This window comes from Sphaeramia orbicularis, chromosome 2, assembly GCF_902148855.1.
Source record: "Sphaeramia orbicularis chromosome 2, fSphaOr1.1, whole genome shotgun sequence".
Classification (NCBI taxonomy): Eukaryota; Metazoa; Chordata; class Actinopteri; order Kurtiformes; family Apogonidae; genus Sphaeramia; species Sphaeramia orbicularis.
In genome coordinates this window covers 1,338,328-1,365,923 of record NC_043958.1, presented here as the reverse complement: position 1 = coordinate 1,365,923, position 27,596 = coordinate 1,338,328, and the positions used below count along the sequence as shown (strand labels likewise).

The window sequence follows — 27,596 nt, the reverse complement described above, 5'->3', positions numbered from 1 at the left end:
AAAAAAATCTTCAATCAAGACAAAAGAAATCTTCAATTAAGTAAAAAAAATGTTGAATTAAGAAAAAAAAAAAAATCCGGCCCACCAAAGGGTCCAGTCTGGCCCCTGGGATGAATTTGTGAAATGCAAAAACTACACTGAAGAAACTAACAATCAAGGATTTTAACCCTTTCATGCATTGTGGTCTCTACAGTGGACAGTTACTCTGCAGCTCTTCTCTTGTATATTCTAGGGATGTAATGATTACTGGTATAACGATAAGCCACAGTAAAACTGCAGACAGTTAGTATTACCATTTAAATTCTAATTCTCATGATAACCGTGTTTGATTATTATCACAGTATTGTTGAAATTGTGCTCAAAATGTTCAAAAAGTACTGATACACACACTGAAATAATTTAACCAAGTTGTATTTTGAAAAAAAAAAACAACAACAAAAAAAGCAAATAAAATAATTGGCACAATGTACCTTTTGTTGCAGAAACCTTCAAATATTAAGCCTTAGTGGTCTGAGCCTATTTTGTCTGTTTTTTAGTGCTTTTGATTTTGCTTTTATATACTATATAAACAAATGTTTACTCTACCTATGTTTGGGATCTGTTTTTTCAGCACAACTTCATCTATATCATCTGTCTATTATTTTTTCACTTTAACCTACTATAAAAACGTAAAAGGACAAAAAACACAAAAAATATTAAAAATCCAATTTGAAAATGTCTATAATTTATTACATAAATAACACACAGAGGCTTAACGAACCTTTTCAAAGACTTTAAAAGTGAATATTGGTTCCAAATATTAGGTATAGAAAATTAAAATTGTAATAAATAAAAATTATACTCAAATATTTGACATAAAAGCAGATCTTTACATAAGTGTTTTTTCCCCTAAAAGTGCGGTAATCAAACACGGCTATCATGAGAATTAGAATTTAAACGGTAATACTAACCATCTGCAATTTTACCGTGGTTTATCGTTATACCGGTAATCGTTACATCCCTAGTGTGTGTATATCGTTGGCTTCCTGAAAAAACCTGCTATGTGACTTTTGGCAAATTTTACAGGAGAAACAGAAAACTGTTTATATAACAGGAAACTGTGAAATATGACAAAAAATTATCTGTTCCTTTAATGTTGGTAGTTATGATGGAATGTAAACAACTGTCACAGGAGACTGACATTTGAAGCTATAATAGGGGAGATAGCAGGTTTTTTATTCCCAACCAAAAATGTCACTTAGCAGGTTGTATCAGGAAGCCGACTATATATATATATATATATATATATATATATATATATATATTTGCTGTGGTTGCTATGGCAGCCTTCAGTGGATTCTACTGACTCCACCCATCACACCTGTCCGTACACCTGCGGATGTGGGGGGGCGTGTACCTCGTATCCTAGGCGGGCGGCGCGCTGCAGCAGCGTCTCCCCGGCGTTTTTGTTGACGATTAGGCGCCGTACCTCCGGGGGGGCGGGTCGGGTGGCTGAGGGGGGGGGGCTCTGCAGGGGCGGTCGGGGCAGGTCGGACGAGGAGACCTGTGCGAAGGAGGGACATTCAGCGTGATTAGCATTCGCCTGAGCTCCGGTTTTATTACCTCCCTACATCCATCACTGTCAGACGCTTCCTCTGTAGCGCACACACAGCCCCGGTTCCAGCTTGGGCGAAATAGCGCTGTCATCACCTCTGCTCCCAGCGCCGCCATTCAGCCGGGGGCTGATGACAGCGCCGAGGAGGGGGAGGGGAAAACGAGGAGGGGGAGGGGAAAACAAACCACCGTGCTTCCATCCAGCCACACTCTATCTCCCTCTGATTTCACATTTTAAGATAAGAACTAAACCAACACCGGCTTTTCTCACCAGAACAATGACAATGATTCGTCTGTTTAGGAAAAAAAAACAGTGGGTTTTGACAAAAAAATGACTGATGTTTGTTTCTTGATTCTATGAAAAAACAGGATCCATTACTTTTACAATGAAACAGAGCTACATGTTTAGACAAATCACTGCTCCGGCAAGAAAGATCAGAACCGAACGTGTTTCTTCTGTGAAAGATCGGAATTGGCTGCATGTTTGTTTTTGCACGACAGCGGAACTAGATGCTTGTCTTTGAAGACATTGAGACTGGTCACTTTGGTCAATCGAAATATCAGAACTTGTTGCTTTTCTCAGGAGAAAGTCTGGAACTGGACCATTTTCTTATGCAAAAAATCAGAACTGTTCGCTTTTGTTCTGCAATATATCATAGATAATTGCTTTTCGTATGGGAAAGATCGTGACTAGCTGCTTTTTTATACAAGAAATCAAAATACTGTTTGCTTTTATGACAAGAAATAGCATAACTTGACAATTTCCGAATGTGAAAAATCGGAATTGGCTGCTTTTATTTACAAGAAAGATTGAAATTCTTCTATTTTGTTCTGTGACATGTCACAACTAGTGGCTTTTCTTATGAGAAAAATCTAAATTAGTCGCTTTTTCCACACTAATCATTGGAAGTAGTTGCTTTTCTTTTAAGAAAATTCAGGACTGATGACTTTTGTTAATCAAAATATTGTAACTGGTCGTTTTTCTCGGGAGAATATTTAGAACTGTCACTTTTCTAATGTGAAAAATCTGAACTGGTCACTTTTGTTTTGGAATCTATCACAACTAGTCAAGCTTTATGTGGGAGAAAGAAAAGGACAGGTCAGTTTCTTACAAGACAGACTCAGATTAGTAGATTTTCTTGTGAGAAAGATTTAAAATAGTCACTTTTCTTATGTGACAGAGCTAGCTGCGTTTCTTTTGGAAAACTACAGAACCTCATTTTGATTAAATTTTTTGATGTTGACCAATAGGAGCACAAAAATGAGTAATTTCAGTGAAGTTGAAGCCTCAAAAATCCACTGAAAACAAGCCCCATGACAAGAATTTATTAGTTTTTCAGACACAGGGTGATATGGAGCGCCAGCTTTCAATGTGAAGAATTTGGAAGCTTTTAGCATTTTGAGGCTTTTATTGTGAAGTATTTAAAGGCCTTTAAAAGGATCTGGAGGCTTTTATTGTGAAGAATTTGGAGACTTTTGCTGTGAAAAATTTGGAGGCTTTTAGCTCTTTGAAGCTTTTGCTGCGAAGTATTTCAAGGCATTTAAAATGATTTGGAAGCTTTCATTGTGAAAATTATGGAGGCTTTTATTGTGAAGTATTTTGAGGCTTTTATTATGAAGTACTTGGAGGCTTTTAGAAAGTTAAAGCTTTTATTATGAAGTATTTCAAGGCTTTTAAAATTATTTGGAGGATTTTACTCTGAAGGATTTGTAGGCTTTTATTGTGAAGAATTTGGAGGCTGTTACTGGGAAAAGCTTGGAGGCTTTTAGCATGTTGAAATTTTTACTGTGAAGTATTTCAAGGCTTTTATATTTATTTGGAGGCTTTTATTGTGAAGAATTTGGAGGCCATTACTGGGAAAAACTTGGAGGCTTTTAGCATGTTGAAGCTTTTATTGTGAAGTATTTCAAGGCTTTTAAAATTATTTGGATGCTTTTACTGTGAAGGGTTTGGAGGCTTTTATTGTGAAGAATTTGAAGGCTTATATTGTGAAAAAATTGGAAGCTTTTACTGTGGAAAATTCTGAAGGCTTTTAATATTTTGAAGCTTTTTCATGAAATATTTCAAGGCTTTTAAAATTATTTGGAGACTTTTACTGTGAAGGGTTTGGAGGCTTTTATTGTGAAGAATTTGGAGACTTTACTGGGGAACAGCTTGGAGGCTTTTAGCATGTTGAAGTTTTTATTGTTAAATATTTCAAGGCTTTTAAAATTATTCTGAGGCTTTTACTGTGAAAAAATCAGAAGGTTTTATTGTGAAGGATTTGGAGATTTTAAAAAGAATTTGGATACTTTTTTTGTTTGTTAATTTTTATTGAACTCCCGCTGCGCTGCGTTTTCTTCCTGTTTTTCCCGCCGGTTGTTGACATCGTACGTGTCGTTACAGATGATAAATGAGTATCGCGTTGTTTCTCCGAATCTGAAGTTAAATGCGTTTTAATGTGGGCGTTTCATCCTATTTTTATGAGCGTATTCTACATAAAAAACATTTTTCATATGACGGCATTTTTTTTTTCTCGACGACAGAATAAATGAATTTCACCTCCCCGTTTTTCTTCCACGCAGTTTAAGTACGAGAATAATCGGCTGCAGGTTGAGATGGATGAAAATCTGCATCGCTGAGCTGCTGACGCCACAGCAACCGTCTCCGCTGCTTAGCAGCCAGACGGCGTGTGCGCGATAATGTGTGTGCGTGTTTGTGTGTAATGTGTGTGCGCGGGCGTCTGTCAAACGAAGCCGCTCGCCGCCACGCATCGGCAAACAGGATGCGAGCTTTGCCCTGGAGGTGTGTGTGTGTCTGTGTGTGCGTCTGTGTGTGTTTCTGTGTGTGTGTGTGTGAGCATTTGTGTGTGTCTGTGTGTGCATTTCTGTGGCTGTGTGTCTGTGTGTGTGTGTGTGCGTTTCTGTGTGTGTGTGTGTGTGTGTGTGTGCGTTTCTGTCTGTGTGTGTGTGTGTGTGTGCGTTTCTGTGGCTGTGTGTCTGTGTGTGTGTGTGCGTTTCTGTCTGTGTGTGTGTGTGTGTGTGTGTGTGTGTGCGTTTCTGTCTCTGTGTGTGTGCATTTCTGTGTGTGTGTGTGTGTCTGTGTGTGTGTGCGTTTGTGTCTGTGTGTGTGTGTGTGCGTTTGTGTCTGTGTGTCTCTGTGTGTGTGTGCGTTTGAGTCTCTGTGTGTGTGTGTGCGTTTGTGTCTGTGTGTGTGTGTGTGTGTGTGCGTTTGCCGACTCGAACATGGAGGAGGGTCGAGCGAGAGAGAGAGAGAGAGTGTGTGCGTGTTGTTAGCGTGTGTTTTGGCGTGTGCGTCCTTTCTGCCCTGAGGAAATCTCCGGTGCAGCAGCTGTCAAAACGGCACAAGTCGCCGCCGCCGCCGCCGCCACCGCCACACACAAACACGCAGACGCACACACACAGACACACAAACGCTGTACATGTGGAGAATATTATTCTTCCTCCATAACCTTCAATCACTCCCTCCCTCCTTCCCTCGTTCGCTCGTTCGCTCGCTCTCTCCTTCCTTTAATCTGCAGTGAATTGAATTACACACACAGACGCACAACGACGCACACAGACACACACAGACGCACAACGACGCACACAGACGCACACAGACGCACACAGACGCACACAGACACACATTCCCTGCTGAGTTTTCCCAGCGAGCTCCAATCAGGACGATAATTGCAACGATTAACGGAGAACGAAGAAAGAAATGAGGGATGGAGGGAACAGGAGGCGCTCGGGTCACCGGTTTAACCGTTTGTTGTCGCACAATATTTTACGAAACAAAACAGCTGGGTTTATTGAGCAGCTGGAGGCTTTTAATGCGAAGGATTGGAGGCTTTTTATTGTGAAATAGCTGAAAAATTTTGGAGGCCTTGACTGTGTAGGAGGATTTTACTGTGAAAGATCTGGAGGCTTTTAATTTGAAGCATTTGGAGACTTAGCATTTTGAGGCTTTTATTGTGAAGGATTTCAAAGCTTTTAAAAGGATTCGGAGGTTTTTATTGTGAAAAATTTAGAGGCTTTTACTATGATAGATTTGGATTTGTTTACTGAACAGAATTTAGGGATTTTTTTGTGGAAAAAATTTAAGGGTTTTACTGTAAAAAAATTTTTGGAGGATTTTTATGGTGAAATAACTGGAGGATTTAAAAGGATTTCAGAAAAAAATGGAGGCCTTTACTGTGTAGGATTAGAGGATTTTACTGTGAAAGATTTGGATGCTTTTAATTTTAAGTATTTCAAAGGATTTTGAGGCTTTTATTGTGAGGTATTTCAGGGGTTTGAAAAAGATTTAGAAACTTTTATTGTTAAGTATTTCAAGTGTTTTAAAAAGATTTTGAGGCTTTTATTGTGAAGTATTTCAAGGCTTTTAAAAGGATTTTGAGGCTTTTATTGTGAAGTATTTCAAGGCTTTTAAAAGGATTTTGAGGCTTTTATTGTGAAGTATTTTAAGGTTTTTAAAAGGATTTTGACTTTCAACTTCAACTTTCAACTTTATTTATCCTTAGGAAAGATAATTTGGTGTGCAGCAGGGATCGTAAACACATAAGCACATACACAAAAACACATACACAGAAACAGCACCACCAGAACAACCAGAGCAACCACAATAAATTTACACAATACTAAGGCTCTTATTGTGAAGTATTTCAAGGGTTTTAAAATGATTTTGAGGCTTTTATTGTGAAGTATTTCAAGGTTTTTAGATGGATTTGGAAGCTTTTATTGTTAAGTATTTCAAGGCTTTTAAAAGGATTTGGAGGGTTCTATTGCGAAAAATTCAGAGGCTTTTACTATGAAAGATTTTGAGACTTTTAGTGTGAAGGATTTGGAGCCATTTTAGGGAAGAGTTTGGTGACGTGTGAAAAAGCTGGAGGCTTTAATATGAGAAATCTGGAGGCTTTTACTGTGAAGTATTGGAGGCTTTTACTGTGAAGTATTTGGAGGCTTTGTATTTTTGGATGAACTGCCCCTTTAAGGATTATGAGACTCACCATGTCCTCTTCATCCTCCTCTTCTCACTTCCCCTCGCCTCCTCGCCTCCTCCCGTGTGCTTCATCTTGCAGGGACGCTTGCCCTTGGGCTTGTCCGGGTCGTCGCCATGGCAGCGGAACTGATGGGGGTCATGAAGGGGGGGGGGGGAGGAGGAGGAGGAGGAGGGAGCAAGGGGAGGGAAGGACGGGAGGAGGCCGGACACTCGGCGGTTCTCCCTCAGCCTCTGGTGTTTGTCCAGGAGCCGCGACGAAGCCAAGGAGCTGAAGGAGGCTGGGCCTGGATGTCGGGGGGGCGGGGCTGCACTGTTGCCGGGGGAGATGGGGCAGGAGAAGAGGGTGGAGTCATGTGGAAAACTGAAAACAAACACAAGAAGACGTCAGATCATAACCTTTTCTCCCCATTGTCATGAAATATCCTCTAATGATGTGGAGGAGGTGAAAGATGAGCTAGCAAAAATTCGGAAAAATGCCACGTCGCAAACAAAGTCAAAATATTTCACAAATACAACTTTAGAAAAAGTTAAAATAACTTTAACTGGACTTAGCATGAGGCCTTAGTCATATTATTAGTCTTTCAGTTTGTGTTTTGATTTCAACTTAGTTTTCGTAACTAGTAACATTTTTATCTTAAGAAAATTATTTGAATTTAGTTATTACGAGGTTTGATTAATCATCATATGTAGTGAAAAGAGAATGACGTAAAACACACGACAAGAGAAACCGAAAAAGACGCAAAAAGATCAGAAATATACAAGTCAAAATCGTAAAAGAAAATGCTTTAAAGAATTAATCTAGACTAAAACTACGTAAAAGAAGAAACAAGAAGAAAATGAGTTCCTCATAAAAGACAAAAACGTCGTACAATACAAAAACATGAGGTAAAAGACGTAACAAGATGGAAAACACTGTAAAAGACGCAACAAGACAAAAATATTGTTAAAGATACAAGATGAAAACATAAGACAAAAATGTCATAAAAGACAAAAATATTGTTGAAAATACAAGACGAAAACATAAAAGATAAAAATGTTGTACAAGACAAACATTGTTAAAGATACAAGACGGAAAACAAGACAAAAATGACGTAAAAGAAAAAAAAATTGTTAAAGATAAAAGATGAAAACATAAAAGAAAAATGTCGTAAAGGAAAAATATTGTTAAAGATACAAGACGAAAACAAAAGATAAAATGTTGTAAAAGATAAAAATATTGTTAAAGATACAAGATGAAAACAAAAGATTAAAAATGACATAAAAGACAAAAAATATTGTTAAAGATAGAAGATGAAAACATAAAAGACAAAAATGTCATAAAAAACAAAGCGACGGCAAATGAGGTACGAACACAGACCGGCTGTTTGTTGAATTATTTATTACGAGTCGTGAAAATGGAGCTAAGTGACAGGATATCCGTGGGTCATGTGGTCGTAGCCCCGCCCCCCGGTGCATTCAGGTTTTCTGCAGATGTGACTGTTCATCTCAGATGCGATGCAATAAACATGAATAATTTTCTGTTTTAACGTCAAAATGTGGAGTTTTACGGTAAAAGGAAATGACATGAAAAGTGAAAAAAGTGAAAGTTTTCAATTGTCAGGTTTTCTTCTGCATCTTCTGATTTTTTACATTTTCATTTTGTCTTGATGGGTTTTCTTCTTCCTCTTTTTTTTTACACTTTCTTCTTTCTCTTCATATTTTTTCTTTGTTCGTTTTCATATTTTTCTGTTATCTTCGTTCATTTTTTTTTTTAAATTTAGGTTTTACTTTCCTGCGTCCTCATCTGTTTGTTCTTTCTCTGTTTCATTTCCTTCATATTTTTTTGTTTTGTTCTTTTTTCGTCATGTTTTACATTCACTTCATTATTTTTGTTTTTTTTGTTTTACATTTTCTTCTCTCTCTGTATTTTTCCGTTTTCGTGGTCTGTCCTCAGATTCTTCATCTCTTCCCACTTTTTCAAAATTTTCATGTTTTCTTCTTTTCATATTTTTTGTTTTCTTCTTCTTTCTCTTAATATTTCTTGTTGGTCATCTTCATCATCATCACCATATTTTTGTTTACATTTTCTTCTTTCTCTTATATTCCTGTTTTCTTCATCCTTGGCATCAGATTCTTCTTCATCCTTCCCTCTTTTCATATTTTTTATGTTTTCTTCTTTTTTCGTCTTCTGTTTTTTGTCTTTGACGCCTTCAGATTTTTAAATGTGTTCTTTGTTGTTTTTATATTTTTTATGTTTTCTTCTTCTTTCTCATCATATTTTTTTGTTGGTCATCTTCATCATCATCATCACCATATTTTTTAAATTTCTTCTTTCTCTTCATATTTTTATGTTATCTTCATCTGTGTCCTCAGATTCTTCTTCATCTCTTCCCTCATTTTCATATTTTTTATGTTTTCTTCTTTCTCGTCATTTTTTTGTTGGTCATCTCATCATCATCACCATATTTTTAAATTTCTTCTTTCTCTTCCTATTTTTTATGTTTTCTTCTTTTTTTAAGTTTTTGACGCCTTCAGATTTTAAATGTGTTCGTTGTTGTTTTTATATATACATTTTTTCTTCTTCTTTCTCGTCATATTTTTTTTTGGTCATCATCATCATCACCATATTTCTGATTTACATTTTCTTCTTTCTCTTTATATTTCTACGTTTTCTTCGTCTGTCCTCAGATTCTTCTTCATCTCTTCCCTCTTTTTCATATTTTTTATGTTTTCTTCTTGTTTTCTTCTTCTGGTTTGTCTTTGACGCCTTCAGATTTAAATGTGTTCTTTGTTGTTTTTATATTTTTTTTGTTTTCTTCTTCATATTTTTTGTTGGTCATCATCATCATCAAGTTATTTTTTAAACATTTTCTTCTTTTTCTTTATTTTCATTACGTTTTCTTCGTCTTTGTCTTCAGATTCTTCTTCTTCATCTCTCTGCTGCCTAACCATCGTTCGGTCTCTTTTCCGTCATCCCTCCTCTTCCTCCTCCTCCTCCTCCTCCTCTTCATCGTCAGAGCACACGAGTGTAAACCGCCGCCGCCGCCGTGTGTGTGTGTTTTTGGCGTGTGTGTATGAACCCGTTGCGGCCTCGTGGCGTGCTAATAGCCGTCTAACATCTCCCAGATGGAGCTGTCACACACACACGGTAATGCATGGGGAATGTGTTAGCAGCCCCCCCCCCCCCCCCCCCCCCTCCCCCCCTTCCTCCTCCTCCTCCTCCTTCAGGACGTCGCTTCAGTCACGCTCACTTTAAATCAACCCAAATAAAGGCGGTTTGGTTTAACACGACGCAACGAAGGCGGATGTAAAAGTGAAGGATGTGAGGATTTAGCTTTTATTCTGCAGACGTTTTCAGGCTTGTTTTTTTATGAGGAAGGACTTGATTTATAGAAGCGATGACATCACACAGGCCTGGTTCCACTCATTAAGACGCAAGCGTCGACTAAAAACAGCCTCAAACCTGACGGTGTCGGAAAACATGTGCGTGACATTACATTTTTTTAATTTTTTTTTTTTTTTTTTTTTACATTTTCTTTGTCGTTTTCATGCTTTTTTATGGTTTACCGTCCCGTCCTCAGATTCTTCTGCATCTCCCTTTTCTTTCTCTCAAGATTTTTGTGCATTTTTTGCCTGTTTTCTTTGTCGTTTTTAAACTTTTTTTTTTTTTTTTACCCTTTTCTTCGTTTTCTTTTAATTTTTGACATTTTCTTCATCGTTTTCATATTTTTTATGTTTTTGTTTGTTGTTTTCAGATTTTGATTTACATTTTCATTTTTGTCTTCTTATAATATATATATATTTACATTTTTTATATTTCATTTTCTGCTAATAGTTCAGTGTCATCTGCATATCGTAGGTTGTTAAATATATGACACCAACAGAGACTTTGGACTATTTCTATGTTTGTAAATATTAGGGCTGTCAAAATTAAAGCATTAATGCGGAGTAAAGTAAAGAGTTAGCGTCGCGAAGTTAACTCTGGAGTTGACGGACACGACATGTTTTCACCATATTTTTATCAATATTTTTCTTCTGTAGAAAAGTGGTTCAAATAGTTTTACTACATGGCACCAAATAAAAAAAATTATATACAGTAATAAATATTGTGTGCATAGTAATATAATATAATATAATATATGAAATCAGCCTCATTTATTCACATTAGAGACATTTGGTGAAAATAGAATTAAAAACATTTATGATCAAAAGACAGAATAACAACATTTTATTTTAGACAAATTTTCTACTTTTACTGATAATTTTATTCATATATTCCACGTTAGTGAATCTCAGACTTTAATAAACCTACTTCAACACCAAAACACTTTGTCCACGAGTTTTCACAACAGATTAGAACATTTTCATGAATCTAAAGCTGAGACTGAACTGAACATTCACGTATAAAACACTTGGGTTTTGTGTTTCTTACAAGAACATTAAAAAGATGAATTTAAGTGTACAAATCAACCAAATGCCCTTAAACTAAGATAAAATATCAATGAAAACAAACTCTACCTGGTCCTGAGGGTGTAAACTCCGTCCCTCCTCATGAACGTGGGGTCACACCAGCCGCCGTTGACCTCTGACCTCCCCCTCCCTAACTCCGCTGACCTCTGGCCAGAGGGCAGCCAATGGCCGATCTCCCCGGGGAGGCGGGGCTTGTGAGCCGGAGGCCGTTCAGTTCGATGCAAACCTTCAGCTTCTTCACGTCATCGAGGGTTGAGTCTGGATGAGCCAATGAGAGGTCAGGAGAGGTCAAACCACAGCCAATCAGAAGTTAAGACGGTGTTTTAACAAAAAACAGCACCAGTGAAGGAATAAACAAAGTAACTAAATTACAGATGTACAGTAGAGTATCACCTGCGTAATGTCACATCAGTGTTATTCAGCACATTTTTATGAGGGAAATAAGTAACTTTGAAGGACATTTTAAATAACTCTGAAAGGCAAAATAATACCGTTACTGTCCTCTAACTCATAGAGGGTCTTCAAGTGTTGGTTTTTGTGAATCCAACACTGTTTAGTTTTTTTCTTTTTGTGGTTTCTCAGAGCCAATGAGCAGTCAGGAGAGACTGAAGCACAGCCAAACAGAAATAAAGGTGGAAATCGACAATAATAGTTACAGAAAACGGATAATCAAATTAAAGTTTGACTGAATCACAGATGTACAGTAGAGTATATCTGCGTAACATGACGGCAGAAACACTTTCAGGGTGAAAAAAAGTAACTTTTAAGACATTTTAAATAACTCTACATGGCATAATAACACCATTACTGTCCTCTTACTCATAAAGGGGCTTTCAGCTGTTTGTTTTGTGAATCCTGCCACTGTTTAGTTTGTTTTTGTTGTGGTTCTCAGAGCCACTGAGCAGTCAGGAGAGACTGAAGCACAGCCAATCAGAAATAAAAAGAGGAATTTGACAATAACAGCAACAGAAAACAGAAAATCAAATGAAAGTTTTGACTAAATCAACAGATGTACAGTAGAGTATCATCTGCTTAACATGACCGCAGAAAAGCACATTCAAAGTGAAATAAGTAACTTTTAAGACATTTTAAATAACTCTACATGGCATAATAATACCATTACTGTCCTCTAACTCGCAGAGGGTTTTCAGCTGTAGTTTTTGTGAATCCTACCAGTGTTTAGTTTCTTGTTGTGGTTGTCCGTCCGGTCGTCTTCCTCCGTCTCGTCCTCCCTCCCTCTCTTCAGTTTACTGCTGATGATGCTGCTCTGGTGAAACGGCTCCAGGCTGAAGATCCGCCTCCGGTTTAAGGCGACGCTGGGGTTCAGGCCGCCGAGTCCGGCCGTCGACGCCTTCCCCTGGAACAGCCCTCTGGCTGCAGACACAAACCTCTGCTGTGGCTCCGGCACCGAGGTGTTCTTCACGTCGTCCTGAGGAACACCGGCCGCCACGTCTTCGTTGTTCTTGTCTGTCTCGGGTTGCCGAACATCGGTGTGATGGGGAGTCGACTGCGAGGACAGGAAGGATGATAACCCTGCAGGATGAAAACAGCGTTCACTACTTATTCTTGTGTGTCTTTTTTCGGTTTCACTTTAGTTTACGGATCCATCAGTCGATTGAGTTGAAAACTTAGATTTAAAATGAGTTAGTTTCCACGACCATATACATCCAAAAACTGTCATTAATCAGATAATTGTAATCTTAATTTAGTAAAAAACTACCACAAAAATCTACGACAGCTTGTAATTGAAGACAGTTATCTGAACAAGAAATTAAGACGAGGGTCAGAAACAAAGAACTGGTTTGAAAAACACCGACCCTGTTTATATGACCATGAAAAACCTGTCTGATCAGATTATTATAATAATCAGATCTGATGCGTTTACATGCACTTTAGAAATAGTCATCAGTAAACCCTGGTTTAGACCTTTCAGTCCACTGTTGGCTTTCTTTACAAGTTTGTACATAAGTAGTGATGGTACAATTAAACTTCCTGTTTTGTCTTGAGCTCATGTTTGACTACATCCCTCTCAGTTTTCTACGATATCTTGTTTTATACACATACGCAGAGATAAAAAAACAGAAATAAATCTGATTAACGTGTATATATGCTGAAGACAATCAGAGTAATAGGGAGAAATCCAGGTGGTTATTTCTCAAGATAATCAATAAAATAACCAAAAATATTCAAGAAAATCAACAAAAATCAACAAAATAATCAAGACACTGGAAAATAAGAATCAAAAATGGACAAAAATAGTCAAAATAATAATGAAAATGGACAAAAATGACCAAAATAATCTAGAAAATGGAAAAAAAAATTACAAAAATGAACATAATTTTAAAAATTAGCAAAAATAAAATAGTGAAGAAAATTAACACAAACAAACAGAATATTTAAGACAATGAGCAAAGTAATTTAGAAAACTTACACAATGAAGTACGATACTATAAAAATGAGCAAAAATAAACAAGAATCAAGAAAGTGGAAAAAGTAACAAAAAAAATTGACAAAATAAAAGAATCAAGAAAAGTATTTAAGACTATACTTATTTAAGACAATGAGCAAAATATTTAAAAAACCTAACCACAAATGAAGTACTACATTACTATAAAAATGAACAACAAAATAAACAACAATCAAGAAGTGGACAAAAAAAATACAATAAATAAAAAAAGACAAAAATAAACAAAAGAAAATGGCCAAAAAAACAAACAACTAAAGCATTTACGACAATGAGCAAATGAACAAAATAATCATGAAAATCGACAAAAATAATCAATAAATTGACAAAATAAACAAAAAATAAACAACAAAAAACCCCCAAAATGAATAAAATATTCAAGGCAATGAGTAAATTCATCGGAAATTACAAAAATGTATCTGCACTCTATGAAATCAATAAATGCGATAGAGAGTTATCGCTGCTGCATCTTGTTGTCAGTGTTTTTCTCTTTCAACACTAAAACACTTGTGTATTTTACTTGGGTTTTGTGTTTTTTTTGTGGAAGACTTGTGGAATCCTCTTCCATGTCGCAGAGTTAACAGTGCTACAGAGTTAAAGTGAATATATTGAGGTCACAGCTGTATTGATCACTAAATAAAGTTGAATGAAAACCTCAACAGGCTGCGTTTGTTTACTGTGACCTTTGACCTTCTGACCCACGCCGGCGTCTCATTAAAGGAAATCGATCCTTCGACGCCACATCAAACCACCGCTTTTCCTCTTTTCTCTCTTTTGTCCGGATCCTTCTACGCTCGTCGCCGCGTCCCGTGGCTCCAGGACACATTACGCGCCATGGCAACCAGCCATCCAAAGCCCATCGCCATGGTAACGCGGCGGTCTGAGCGCGTGCGCTAGAGGCTGCTGCCTCGACAGAGGCGAGCGGAGGGATGAGCTGATTGGTTTTAAACGGACTTTAAGACTTTAATTAATGGAAGATGCATGGATTTAATCATCTTCAGTAAACACAGAAAACACTGGATGAGGAGAAAAAAACACATCTTTAAGCAAATAAACTGTTCCAATCAGTGCTGTTCTTATTCGTTCACATTGTGGATTCATTTTCATTTACTTGTTACATTTCTTTTGTTGTTGCATTTTTATGTTTTTTTTTTGTTCATTTTCGTTTTGTTACATCTCTCTGCATCATTTTTTTTCTTATGTTTTTTGCATATTTTCTTATGTTTTTGCATTGTTTTCTTATTCAATATTGTTGCATCATTTTCAGTTTGTTATTTTTGCATTGTTTTCTTTTACGTTTTTTGGCACCATTTTCATTTTCTTATGTTTTGCATAGTTTTCTTATACAAAAATTTTTTGCATTTTTCTTATGCTTTTGCATCATTTTCTTAACATTTTTGCATCATTTTCATTTTCTTATTTTTTGGATCATTTTATTACGGTTATTTTTGCATCGTTTTCATTTTCTTAAGCTTTTGGCATCATTTTTATTACTTTTTTTGGCATTATATTCATTTTCTTATGTTTTTGCATCATTTTTTTGTTATGTTTCTGCATCATTTTTATTTTCTTATGTTTTTGCATCGTTTTTATAAAATTTTTTGCATCATTTTTATTTTCTTATGTTTTTTGATTCGTTTTTATTACTTTTTTTTTTTTTTGCATCATTTTCATTTTCTTAAGTTTTTTGTATCATTTTTATTATGTTTCTTCCGCATTATTTTCATTATCTTATGTTTTTTTACATCATTTTCTTATGATTTTTTTCATCATTTTCATTTTCTGTTTTTTTTTTTTGCATCATTTTATTTTCTTATGTTCTTTGCATTATTTTTTTATTACCTTTTGCATCATTTTTATCTTGTTACATTTGTTTCTTGGTTTTCTTTTTATTTTTTTGTATAATTTTCATTGTTTAAATTTTTTTTTTCCATCATTTTTGTTACGAGCGCGTCCAGATTTTTTATCTAAACGTCTTTTCGGGTTAAATCACCGTCTTAAATAGAGTTTGTGTTTCAGGTGTGAAACGACGGTTACCGCTGAGGTTTTGTGTGTCTGTTGTGCGTCTCTGTTGTGGGTCTGATTGTGCACACTTGGCTTCCTTGAGAAAATGAGGGCAGTGAGAGTTCAGATGTGCTGTTGTGTGTCTGTGTTGTGTCTGTGTGTCTGTGTTGTGTGTCTGCCGGTGTTGTACACTCACGCACAGACTCACAAAAGAAAAGAAAAAAGCGACGACAAAGACAAGCAACTTGAAGTGAGATCGGCTGAAAACACAGAAGCGTGTGCGTTTGTATGTGTGTCTTTTCATGCCGCTGTTTGCGTTTCTGTGTGCGATGCATGTGTGTGTGTGTGTGTGTGTGTATGTGTGTGTGTGTGAGTTTGTGCGTGCCGTCCTCGCAGAACTCTCCGGAAATCCTCTTACCTATCGCAGCCTCGGCGGCGGGCGGCAGCGGAGGGAGTTCTTCCTCCTCCTGCCTCTTTCTTCTCCCCTCCCCCTCCCCTCCCCCCTCCTCCCTCCTCTCTCGTCTCCTCTGCTGGCCGTCTGCAGCTCCTCCTCCCCCTCCCTCCCCCTCCTCTTCCTCTTCTTCCTCTTCTCTTCCTCCTCCCTCTTTTTCCTTCAGCTCCAGCTCAGAGAAACGAAGCATCGCTCGCTGAGAAAGTGAAAAAAGGACAAAACCGTCATGGAACGAATGAAATTTAACAAAATCATCGACAAAATCTAAAAAAAAAAAAAACTGGACAATATTATCAACAAAGAAAGAACGTACAGAATAATGAAAAAATAAGAAAATTATCAATCATTTTGTTATGTTTTTTTTGCATAAATTTAATTTCCTTATATTTTTTCATCATTTTCATTTTTTTCTTATGTTTTTTCGCATGTTTTTTTTTTCTTAATTGCTTCTTTTTTTAATCATTTTTCATCGTTTGAATCTTATTACTTTATTTGGCATTTTTCCCATCTTGCATCTCAAAAATTAAATTATATAGACACTTAAAATACGTTTCTGTGGTTTGAGATAGTTAAGTATTCATTAGCTATGATTAGATTATTAATTTAAAGAGTATGTGATACTAGGACGGACCCCTGTGGAATCCCAGGCTGAACACCATCTGTATCACTTTCATCTCATTATATATTTTATATATATTTACTGGTTATATATATACTGGTTGCTTATTTTAATACTGTCGACTCTACATCACACACATTCCAAAGTTTAGCCCAATTTATTTTCCATTTAACAAGTCAAACATTAAATTTGAGTGGAAATTTTCAAGCTGTTTTTTTTCAGGTTTTAGGACTTTTTTTTTTTTTTTTTACATCTACACGGGTTAAAACATGGTCGAAAATGGAGTTTGTGTTTCAGCTGAGACGCAAAATGCGAAACATCTGGTTTGAGTATATTACTATTACATAAAATAAGTGATACAAGGATAGACCCCTGTGGAACCCCTAGCACTGATGCTAAGAAGACCTACCTAAACACAATCAGATGTCAGAAATTTTTAAGAGTTAAGAGTGGAATCAATTTAACAAGATGTGAAATGGATTTGAGATGTCAATGAAACGGGCAACAAAGACACACGTATAATAAAAAAACTGATGACAATTATCATCGAATACCAAACCCACCTCCGTCCTAATAAATTCACTGAACATCTAAGACGATGTAATAAATGCCAAAATAAAGACATCTATTAGACTCAAAGTAATCAATGAACTCAGAGTACGTTTTTGTCATTTTTAAGCTAATATTTTCCCTCAAGTGCCAACTATGCCAATAACGACCTCTAATTTAAAGACTCCAGATGCTGTACAGGGTGGGGAAGCAAAATTTACAATGAACATTTAGTTGTTTTTTCTCAGCAGACACTACGTCAGTTGTTTTGAACCCAAACATATACTGTGTCATAATCATACCTAACACTATTATCCATACCTTTTCAGAAACTTTTGCCCATATGAGTAATCAGGAAAGCAAACGTCAAAGAGTGGTGATTGCTGAATGCACTCGTCACACCAAAGGAGATTTCAAAATAGTGGAGTGTCCATAAAGGACTGTTTATAATGGAAGAAGAGAATGACTATGAGCAAACTATTACCAGAAAGTCTGGAAGATACTATTAAAGAAGAATGGGAGAAGTTGTCACCCGAATATTTGAGGAACACTTGCACAAGTTTCAGGAAGCTTGTGAAGGCAGTTATTGAGAAAGAAGGAGGACACATAGAATAAAAACATTTTCTATTATGGACATTTTCTTGTGGCAAATAAATTCTCATGACTTTCAATAAACTAATTGGTCATACACTGTCTTTCAATCCCTGCCTCAAAGTATTGTAAATTTTGCTTCCCACCCTGTATATGTGCAAATATGGGCCATTAAAGGTTTATTTTTGACTAAATACACCTGAAATGTTTACTGTTATGTGTGGTGTTTTTCTTTTATTGGTATTTTAGAGATTTCCTTCGGCAACTACGGCATCTCTGAACATTATCCAGCTGTTCTGTAAAAATGCCTAAGCTAACACAATGAACCAACGGCTTTAGATTTTCACCAAAAACAAACCATAAAACACCAACTTCCAACCTGTGACCTCGAACTCTGAAGGAAAAGAAAAACTCCTGCTGGCGTTTCAACAAACAAACAAACCAGAAAAACCACAGCAGCTTGGATTCAATCCAGAAAACATTTCAACAGCTTCATAGTTTTACCTCACAGGAGCCTCTGTAGTTTAGAACACTCATCAGTTTGTTTTAACTCTGGAGTTAATGCTCAGAGTTGGTGGGTATGAACTCTGTGGAGTCCCAACTGAGTTTTCTGGATTCTCACAAACTGAACTACTAGCAAGTAAACACAAAACCATCCATTCATTCATCCATCCATTTTCTTCCCCTTCTCCAGGGTTAGGGTCATGGAGGGTAACACGTCTAAGCAGGGATGCCCAGACGCTCCCTCTCTCCAGAACTCCCCCTCTAGCTCTTCCAGGGGAACCTGAGGAGTTCCCAGACCAGCCCAGAGACATAGTCTCTCCAGCGTGTCCTAGGTCTTCCCCGAGGCCTCCTCCCAGCAGGACATGCCACCCTACGGAGGAAACTAATTTGACCGCTTGTATCTGGAATCTTGTCCTTTCGGTCATGACCCAAAGCTCATGAAAACAGGTGAGAGTAGGAATGAAGACGGACCAGTAAATCAAGAAATTCGCCTTTTGGCTCAGCTCCTTCTTTACCACAACAGACCGATACGTCCGCATCACTGCAGCCACTGCACCGATCCACGTTCCATCCTTCCATCACTCATGAACACGACCCTGACATACTTAAACTTCTCCACCTTGGGGTAGAAAACTCCCCACTGACCCGCAGAGGGCAAACCACCTTTTCTGGTCGAGAACCATGGCCTCAGATTTGGAGGTGCTGATCCTCATCCCACCTCCCTTCACACTCGGCTGTAAACCGCCCCAGGGCACGCTGAAGGTCCAGGTTGCCCTGGCTGCGCCTAGAAATTCGGTCCATAAAAAATATGAACAGAAACCGGTGACACAGGGCAGCCCTGCACAAGTCCAACATGCACCTGGAACAGGTCTGACTTCCTGCCGGCAATACGAACCAGGCTCCTACTTCAGTCAAACAGGGACCGAACCGCCCTTTAACACAAAACCAAAGTGTTTTATATTAAAATGTTCAGTTCAGGCTCAGCTGGTATGTGACTGAGGCCGACTTCTGTCCTAGTTCATTGTATAAAGGGATCATTCTGGAAGTTTGAAGTCAGATTAGTGAAAATGTTCAAATCTGTTGTGAAAACACACCTTCACTCATGTTGACAAAGGGGTTTGGTGTTGAAACAGGTTTAACAAAGTCTGAGCTTCGCAAAAGTAGTGGAAGAAAAACCTAAATAATGGGGAAGTGGTGAAAACATAAAATGACATTTTGGTAAAACCGTTTTCTGATCATAAATGTTGCCTGTTCTGTTTTCAACAAATGTCTCAAATGTGAATAAATTAAGCTGAATAATGAGTAATATTACAGCTCAATATTCATTAAATGTGTGTAATGACAAAGGAAACCAAATATTACTAAGCAAACTATTTACAGAATTTTCAAACTGGATGTTATTTATTTTTATTTATGTTATCCAGTAAAACACTGAAAACATGTCGAATCTGTAACTCCAGAGTTAACTTCAGTGTCTACATATTTAGAAACATAGAAATAGTGCAAAGTCTCTGTTGACGTCAAATAATTAACATCCAACAATATGCAGACGACCCTGCAGAAAATGAAGATGACCTTAAAAAACTTGTTTACTGTCAAACATAAAAGCAAGCAATATGGGCTGAAAAAGAACGTCAAGAAAACCAACAAAAGAAAATGAAAATACCAGGAAGGATGACGTAATGTCACTAAACATTCCAGTTGATGGGAATGTAGTGAAAAGTTCCCATATCTACGACAGCTCGTAATAGAGACAGTCTGAACAAGAAATTAAACGAATATCAGAAAGAAAAAACTGACCCCGTTTACATGACCCTAAAAATGACCGGATGTTGTCATTTTCAAGGAAAGAGCGTTAATACCTTGGTCACAAAGATTCTTACGAACGATGGGTTCGTATGAATCTTCCGGTTCATACGAAATTTGGGTATCGTAGACATGCTCCCTCCACAAATGTCTACGAACTCCAGATTTCGTTTCTTGAAAATAACATCTGGTCTCAGAAAATGAAAATAACAGGCGTTTTTGGCCCATTTTTCCATTTCTGTCATGTCTTTATTATTATTAGAAAAAAAAAATTAAAATCAATCTGTTTTTAAAATTTGGTTTATGTGTTTTGACACTGAAAAAGAAAAACAAAATCAAAATCAATTAACCGCTAGTTTTTCCTTTCGTTTCAGAAAAGAAAATCCAGTTACCAAAAGATACACTGACCCTAATGCTTAGGTCACAAAGATTCTTACAAACGATAGGTTTCGTACAAAATCTGGAGTTCGTAGACATTCATGGAAGGAGCATGTCTACCATGTCCAGGTTTTGTACAAACCCATCGTTTGTAAGAATCTTTATGACCTTGATGGCATAAGCGCTTCCCTTGAAAATGACAACATCCAGTCTCGGAAAATGAAAAAAAACCAACCATTTTTGGTCCATTTTTCCATTTCTGTCAGGTAGTAACTTTCTTTTTTATTAGAAAGAGAAAACCAAAATCAATCCGTTTTTTAAAGTTTGGTTTAGTTGTTTTGACACTGAAAAGAAAAATGCCTTGAAATTCAATTTTAATTCTTTTTTAAAATGAAAATCAACGAACCACTAGTTTTTCTTTGTTTTTGAAAGAAAATCCAATTATCAAAAGATACACTGACCATGAAGACATCGGAATATTGGGGCCAAATCCAGGTGTGTTAATCAGATTCCTCATAATCAGATTACTGCTGTTATCTGATCAAACAGATCCGATTATCCTGTTTACATGATCACTTCAATAATGTGATAACTACAGAAATCAGATAATGATTGGATTTAGTTTTGCATATAAACGGACTCAAGGAGCCCTGATGATGATGATGATGATGTGAGATCATAGGCAGTTAGGACTTTGTTTTTTCCTGTCATGCAAAAGATGCAACATGATGAAACTGATGTAAAAAACAGAACAATAACAAGGTTTCTCCTGGTTTATTCGTGTCCTAGTCACACCTGAACGCATCCTGCTCAGGCGTGCACCTCGTAACCGTCGGTAACCGCCGGTATCCGTTGGTAACCACTCCCCGTCCGCCGCCCTGACGACCTGTATTTCTGTCTCACCTCCCTCTGCCCCGACCACAAACCCCATTTTAAAAATTAATGGCCCGTGAAACGATCTACAAATCCATCCCTACGCCGCCGCCACCGCCCGCCCGGAGCAGCAGCACCAAGGGCGTACGAGCCAAATGTGAGTTAATCTGAGCTGTAAACCCTCCCCCTCCCCCTCCACTGCCGCCACGACGACTGAGGAAAGAAACGGTGCTCGAGATGGAATAAAAACCACCGGGAAGCAGGACTCTGAATACAAAAAATAACAGCAAAATGGAAAAAAAAATTAATAAATGATAAACAAAATGAACACACAAAGAAAATAAATGAAAATGAATAAGAAATTCTCAAAAACAAGAAGCTACATCATCAAAATGAATAACAAAAGGAAAGAAATTTAAATAAAACCAAAATTTATAGAATCATCAAAAAAGATGAAAAGAAACTGAACAATATTATCAACAAAATAATAAAATGAACAGAATAATAATGAAAATAGAAAATTATTTAAAGAAGAATTGAAAATAGTTGAAATTGTCAAATGTATGACCTGAAATATCAAAATAATTGAAAGAGGCAGAAAAAAATAAAAAAAATCTGCAAAATTAACATTATGATATAAACTGAAGACTGAAAAATGAACTAAATAATTGTAAACAAGGAATAAATAAGAAAAAAAAATAAACAGAATCAATGAAATGAATGAGTAAACAAAATATTAAAGGAATAAAAAACAAATAATTAACAAGGAATTCTCAAAAATAAGGAACTAAAATATAGAAATAATTGACAAAGGCAACAAAAATGAAACTAAACAAGAAAAAAAACAATGAAAAAATAAAGACAAAAACAAACTGGATAATACTATCAAAACAGTAATAAAATGAACAGATAATGGATGTGAAAAAATCCACATTTAAGGCAGAATAGTTTGTTTTCAGCACAAATACTTATTGATCGTGTTTAGTTTTAACTCAATGATTTATTTTCTTTACTTTTATATTTTATTCTGTTTTTCTGTAATGCTGCCTTTACAAAATAAACAGGAGATTTTGTCGGTTGTTGGTTTAAAACACAAAAAATATGTAACACGAAGGAAAAGCAAAAGAAACGCAAAACTCAAATAAATATCATATATAATATAAAATTAATGGAATTTTCCCAGCAGTACCAACACTGTTCCTGTTTACTGATGGGATCAAATGAAAAGCACCTACATCAGGGCTGTCAAACAAACGACCCGCTGTCCAAAAAGTGGCCACCAAAGGGTCCGATTCCTCCGATGGGATGGACTTACGAAGGGTCAAGATGTTTGACTCATTTAAGTTCAAAGGTCACAAACAGAAAATAAGAAATACAAATACTGTCGCCCATAGACGGGGATAAGATGTAAATCATTGGTTCTTTTCATATTCAATTTAGAATCCACGATTGGAAAACGAAAATATCAGTGGTTATTTCATTATTCGTGTACAAATCAAAAATCAAAAAACAAGTTGTTTTTAATTATTTTGATTGTTCGCACAAATTAAAAATTGTAAATAATGAAATGGACCAAATGTGGGTTTCATGTTGACATTTTTGATATCTGATTTGGTTTGATCCGGAAGGTCCGTGGATCTGTCCATAATTGGATTTTCTTTTCAGAAACGAAAGAAAAACTAGCGGTTAATTTATTTTCGTTTTAAAATAGAAGAATATACATTGAATTGTCAAGGTGTTGTTTCTTTTCAGTGTCAAAACAGAAAAAATGGATTGATTTTGGGTGTCTCTTCTCTTCTCTTCTCTTCTCAAAGAAAGTTACTACCTGACAGAAATGGAAAAATGGACCGAAACAGCTGTTTTTTTTTTTAATTTTCTGAGGACCCAGATGTCCTTTTCAAGGAAAGAGCGCTAATGCCATTTGAGTCACAAAGATTCTTCTACGAACGAGGGTTTGTATGAAGTCTAGACATTGTAGACATGCTCCCTTCCACGAAGTCTATTGATGTCCAGATTTCATACAAACTCGAAGGTTCGTTCAAACCCATCGTTCGTAAGAATCTTTGTGACCTCGATGGCATTATCGCTCTTTCCTTGAAAATGACAACATCTGGTCTGAGAAAATGAAAATAACAGCTGTTTTTGGTCCGTTTTTCCATTTCTGTCAGGTAGTAACTGTCTTTTTTGTTATTAGAAAGAGAAAACATAAATCAATCCGTTTTTTAAAATTTAGTTTACCTGCGCTGATACTGGGAAAAAAAAAAACGCCTTGAAATTCAATTTTAAATCTTCTTCTTTTAAGACGAAAATCAATTAACCATAAGTTTTTCTTTAGTTTCTGAAAAGAAAGTCCAATTACCAAAAGATGTACTGACCGTTACTGACTTCTTGGTGTGTTGTTCTGGACAGTCGTGGGTTTGCTAGTATTCTGTCTAATGCATTCTGCGATAATGGAGAATTTGGTGTTATTCAGAGGCAGCAAACGCATTACTCTGAAGGAGGACGACATGACAACTGAAAAAATGGTCAGGATCTTACAGGTATTGTTGTTTTGTCTAATACAGTGCGTCCATGGTAGACGATCTAAGTAAAAGACACTTCGCAAAACACTCGAAGTCAGTAACTTCCAGGTCAAACCAAATCAGACATCAAAAATGTCATCATGAAACCCCACATTTGGTCCATTTGCTTATTTCGAATTTTTAATTTGTGCGTACAATCAATAGAATGAAAAACAACTTGTTTTTTGATTTGTACATGAATAATGAAATAAGTAATTTTTTTGTTTTCCAATTGTGGATTCTAAATTGAATATGAAAAGAATGAATGATACACGGTTTGTGGAATCATTTAATTTTAATTTTATTCCTATTCAGTTGGGTCCAATTACACTTTATCAACAATAAACCACATTGCCACAAGGAAAAAAAATACTTTATGACAACGTTAACCTTTAAATAACAACAACTTCAAATGTAATTCTTGGTTTAATGTGAAAAAGTACAATTAAAAGATGAAAATGTTCATGTTTTCATCTATCCTTTTAAAAAAACAAGAAAAGTCAGTGTATTTGGACCAATATTCTGCCTGTTACTAAATGTTTTGTGTATTTTGTGTAGATCCACTGTGATCTGTACGTTTAATGAACATGTGTAAATAATAACGTGAAACTTATTTTACAGATTATTCATGTTTTACTGTTAAAGGATAGTTTGTAGACGTTTTTCATCATTTTCATCCTGTAATTTGACTTTTTTGCTCTATTAGGTTATTGTTGTCATCCATGTTTTATGTGTTTCATTGCATTAAATAAATCTGGTGTATTTGGAGGTTTTTTTTTCCTGTAAAACTCTGATCTGTGAAGGAAAGGCCTGTTTCCTCTCAGTGAATATGACTTAAATCGCCTTAATGAACAGTGAGCGGAAAAATCAATATCAGAAAACCAACCCGAACAGGCAGCGGCGGTGCGATGATTACACTCCAGACCACCGGAGAAAATTAAATTTGCCTTCTCTGTCTCGGCAGACTCCGTTAAATAATGTAAGGATGAGGAAACCAAGGGGATGTTCGTGTTCATGTGATCCTACCTGAAGCGCCCTCTGCTCTCGGCTCAGTTGGCTGGCATCGGCGTACAGCTCCGTCGTCACGCATTTCAACCGGTCGCCAACATAGCCCGATGAGTTTGCGATGCGCTTAGCCAAACCAGACCGCCGACTCTTGCTGCAACCGGGACCTTCGTCCTCATCCAGTAGGACGTCCAATCCGACCTGGGTCCTAGAATCTGGTTTGAGGGTCTCCATTTTGTCATCACAGGAGAGGCTGTCGCAATTTTTATCACCTTCTGGAGGTGAATCTGTCGGCGTGTTGCTAAAATTAGGTGCGGCATTCCCGAGTGAAAGGTGCTGGAAGGTAGGAATACTGCCTCCAAAAGTGGAAACCCTAGAGTTAACACCATTTGGGTTACTTCCAAAAGTCTGGTCAACTGAGAGATTACCGAAGTTGTTCCTTCCACATGCGAGAACCTGAAGGTTTCCACGATTCAGGCAAACAGCGTTGCGGTTCAATCTGTTGCAGTTTTGAGTCATGAGGACGGTAGATCTAAAGGGTTCACCAGCTGAAGACCTCACAGGAAGGTTTCTGCAATGTGAGCCCATGAAATTTCTGTTTATTACATTTAAATCTCCACTGTTAGGGTTGGTACTGATGCACATCGAGGGTCGAGTGTTCAAGACTCCACCAACAGGAACTCGGGGGTTAATGCTCCTGTTTTGTGGGACCTGGAAATCTGGTCCATTACCACTGCAAACTGGGTTTCCAGATTCACCTTTAGCTGGACTCTTTGGGCTTGTTACTCCACATTTCACCCCAGTGGTCTTCTCAGAATCACTCTGGCTTTCTGGTGAGTTTCTACTTCCAGAGGTGTCTTGCTCTGTGTTTCCTGAGGCTGAACTCTGTACATTAGCCTCATTGCCAATGTTTGTTCCAACAGCGCCGTTATTCCTGCCACTAACACCAACTTCAGTCAAGCCCAGGGAAGCACCGGTTTTATTTTTTCTCAAAAATTGATGGGGAGTAGTGCGGGCACATTGCATTGTCTGCTCTTCTGGGATGTCTGGAAGTGGACTTAGTTGTTCCTCCTCCTCATCAGGGGTTTCCTCTGGTATTTCCTCACCTGACGGACAAGAGTTGTGATTATGAGGTTCAGAGGTGTGGTTAAGTAGGCCAGTGGACTGCTCTCCTTGGATGTGTATTGTCACTGGTGCCATGTTTAGAGGAATCCTCTCTTCTGGTGGTACTGGGTTTGTTGGTGGATACATCCCCAGTGAACTCCGCCTCATCCCGCACAAGGTCAATACAAACTACATCATCTCTGGCAGATGGGTGACTTTTTCCTGAAACCTTCACTATCTGGTTTGTGGAATTGTCTTGCTCGTTGTCACAGTCAGCATTGAGCATTTTCTTGTTACGTTCTACATTCCAGGGTTTATCCTGGCACTTAGACCTGTCCTCAAGCTGGTCTTTCGTGTCAAGACCAGGTTGAGATGCAACAGATGTAGGTGCCATTTCTTGGGACTTTTGGTATGCCAAGTAGTCACCCTGGTTTGGATGGACTCCGTACGGAAGGCCATGTTTCGGTGCAAGTCGAGGTGGGTAAAAGCTGCCGCTGCCAAACAAAACTGGGTGTGGGTAGACAGGCCCTTTGCCTTGTATTGTCATGCATTGTAGTGACATACTTTCTGCAACTGAGTATGGGACATAACGATTAGTGTACCCTAAGCCAGGAGGGAGGTAGGAGTCACAGTAAATTTGAGCTGATTGGTTTCCATTATCCAACTGGTCTGAGGTTGGTTGTCTTGAGCATCTGACTTAGCAGGAGTCTGTTTAACCAAACATGTACGAGGTTCTGCTTTACTGCTTTGAAGTACTTTCTCAGAATCCACAGGCCTTTCAACTTTGGACTGTGAGGAAGGGGATGACTCAGGTGGCCTTTTTCCTGAGGCAGGACTCTGAACGCTGGAGGCACTAGAGGACTGCTGCTGCACTGAAACACTTTCTACACTTTTGTTTTTGACCACTTGGGAGACTTTGCTAGGGTCAATTTGAGAAGGACCTGGTACTATCCAAGGAGAGGGCGCAGTGCTAATCATTTCAGGACGATCTGGAATCTTAGCGGACATGCTAGCAGGTGGGGAAAGACCTTCTTTCAAATGGTGTTCTTGACTGGATAGCAGCCCATAACGCGACGGCGGCAAATACCCCAACTTGGCCAAGACCTCTAGCTTGGATGGGAATCCTTCCAGCTCTTTGGCAGATAGATCCAAAGGTTTGTCCCCAGTTTTTTTGGCAGGCATTTGAGGTACGGCTCTTTCTACAGTTGTTTTTGCAGGTGATAAGCACTTCTCTGAATTACAGCGGTCCGAGCTGATGTCTTTGGTTTTGTTGCAGCGCTCAGAGCTTGCGCTGCCCACATAGAAGGGATGTGATGCTGAGAGTGAGGTTGAGGATGAAGAAGTGCTTCTATAAAGAGACTTCTGGAGGTCAGAGGTATTGCTGGGAGTGCTTGGTTTGGTAACTGACTCTAAAGCAGCTGTGCTAGCTGAACTGTTAACAGGGACATTGCTGCTCCCTCCACTACTGCTGTTGCTGCCGCTGCTGCTAATACTATTTTTGGTTGAAGTGTGCTGACTGCGCTCACTGTGGTGAACTGTTTGATGGATATGAGGACTGGTGCTGAAGGCAGAGGGTTCTTGATGTACCTGAGGACCAAGACCCTGCAAAGCTTTTTCCTGACAGTGGGCCAGAGGTGAAAGGACAGCAGAGCTGGGGTTGC

The 27,596-nt window shown here is 37.7% G+C and overlaps 1 protein-coding gene across 1 annotated transcript in view; it reads right to left on the bottom strand.

The window, feature by feature from the left end:
* The window catches only part of LOC115436180 (BCL-6 corepressor-like), a 47,932-nt gene that overhangs the window by 7,875 nt on the left and 12,461 nt on the right, over positions 1-27,596 (bottom strand). Inside the window, 10 exon segments of the mRNA XM_030158947.1 lie at positions 1,397-1,543; positions 1,628-1,721; positions 6,585-6,938; positions 7,447-7,489; positions 11,171-11,284; positions 12,200-12,559; positions 16,030-16,141; positions 24,853-26,013; positions 26,015-26,597; positions 26,600-27,596. Coding sequence (XP_030014807.1) covers positions 1,397-1,543; positions 1,628-1,721; positions 6,585-6,938; positions 7,447-7,489; positions 11,171-11,284; positions 12,200-12,559; positions 16,030-16,141; positions 24,853-26,013; positions 26,015-26,597; positions 26,600-27,596 — 3,965 coding nt within the window.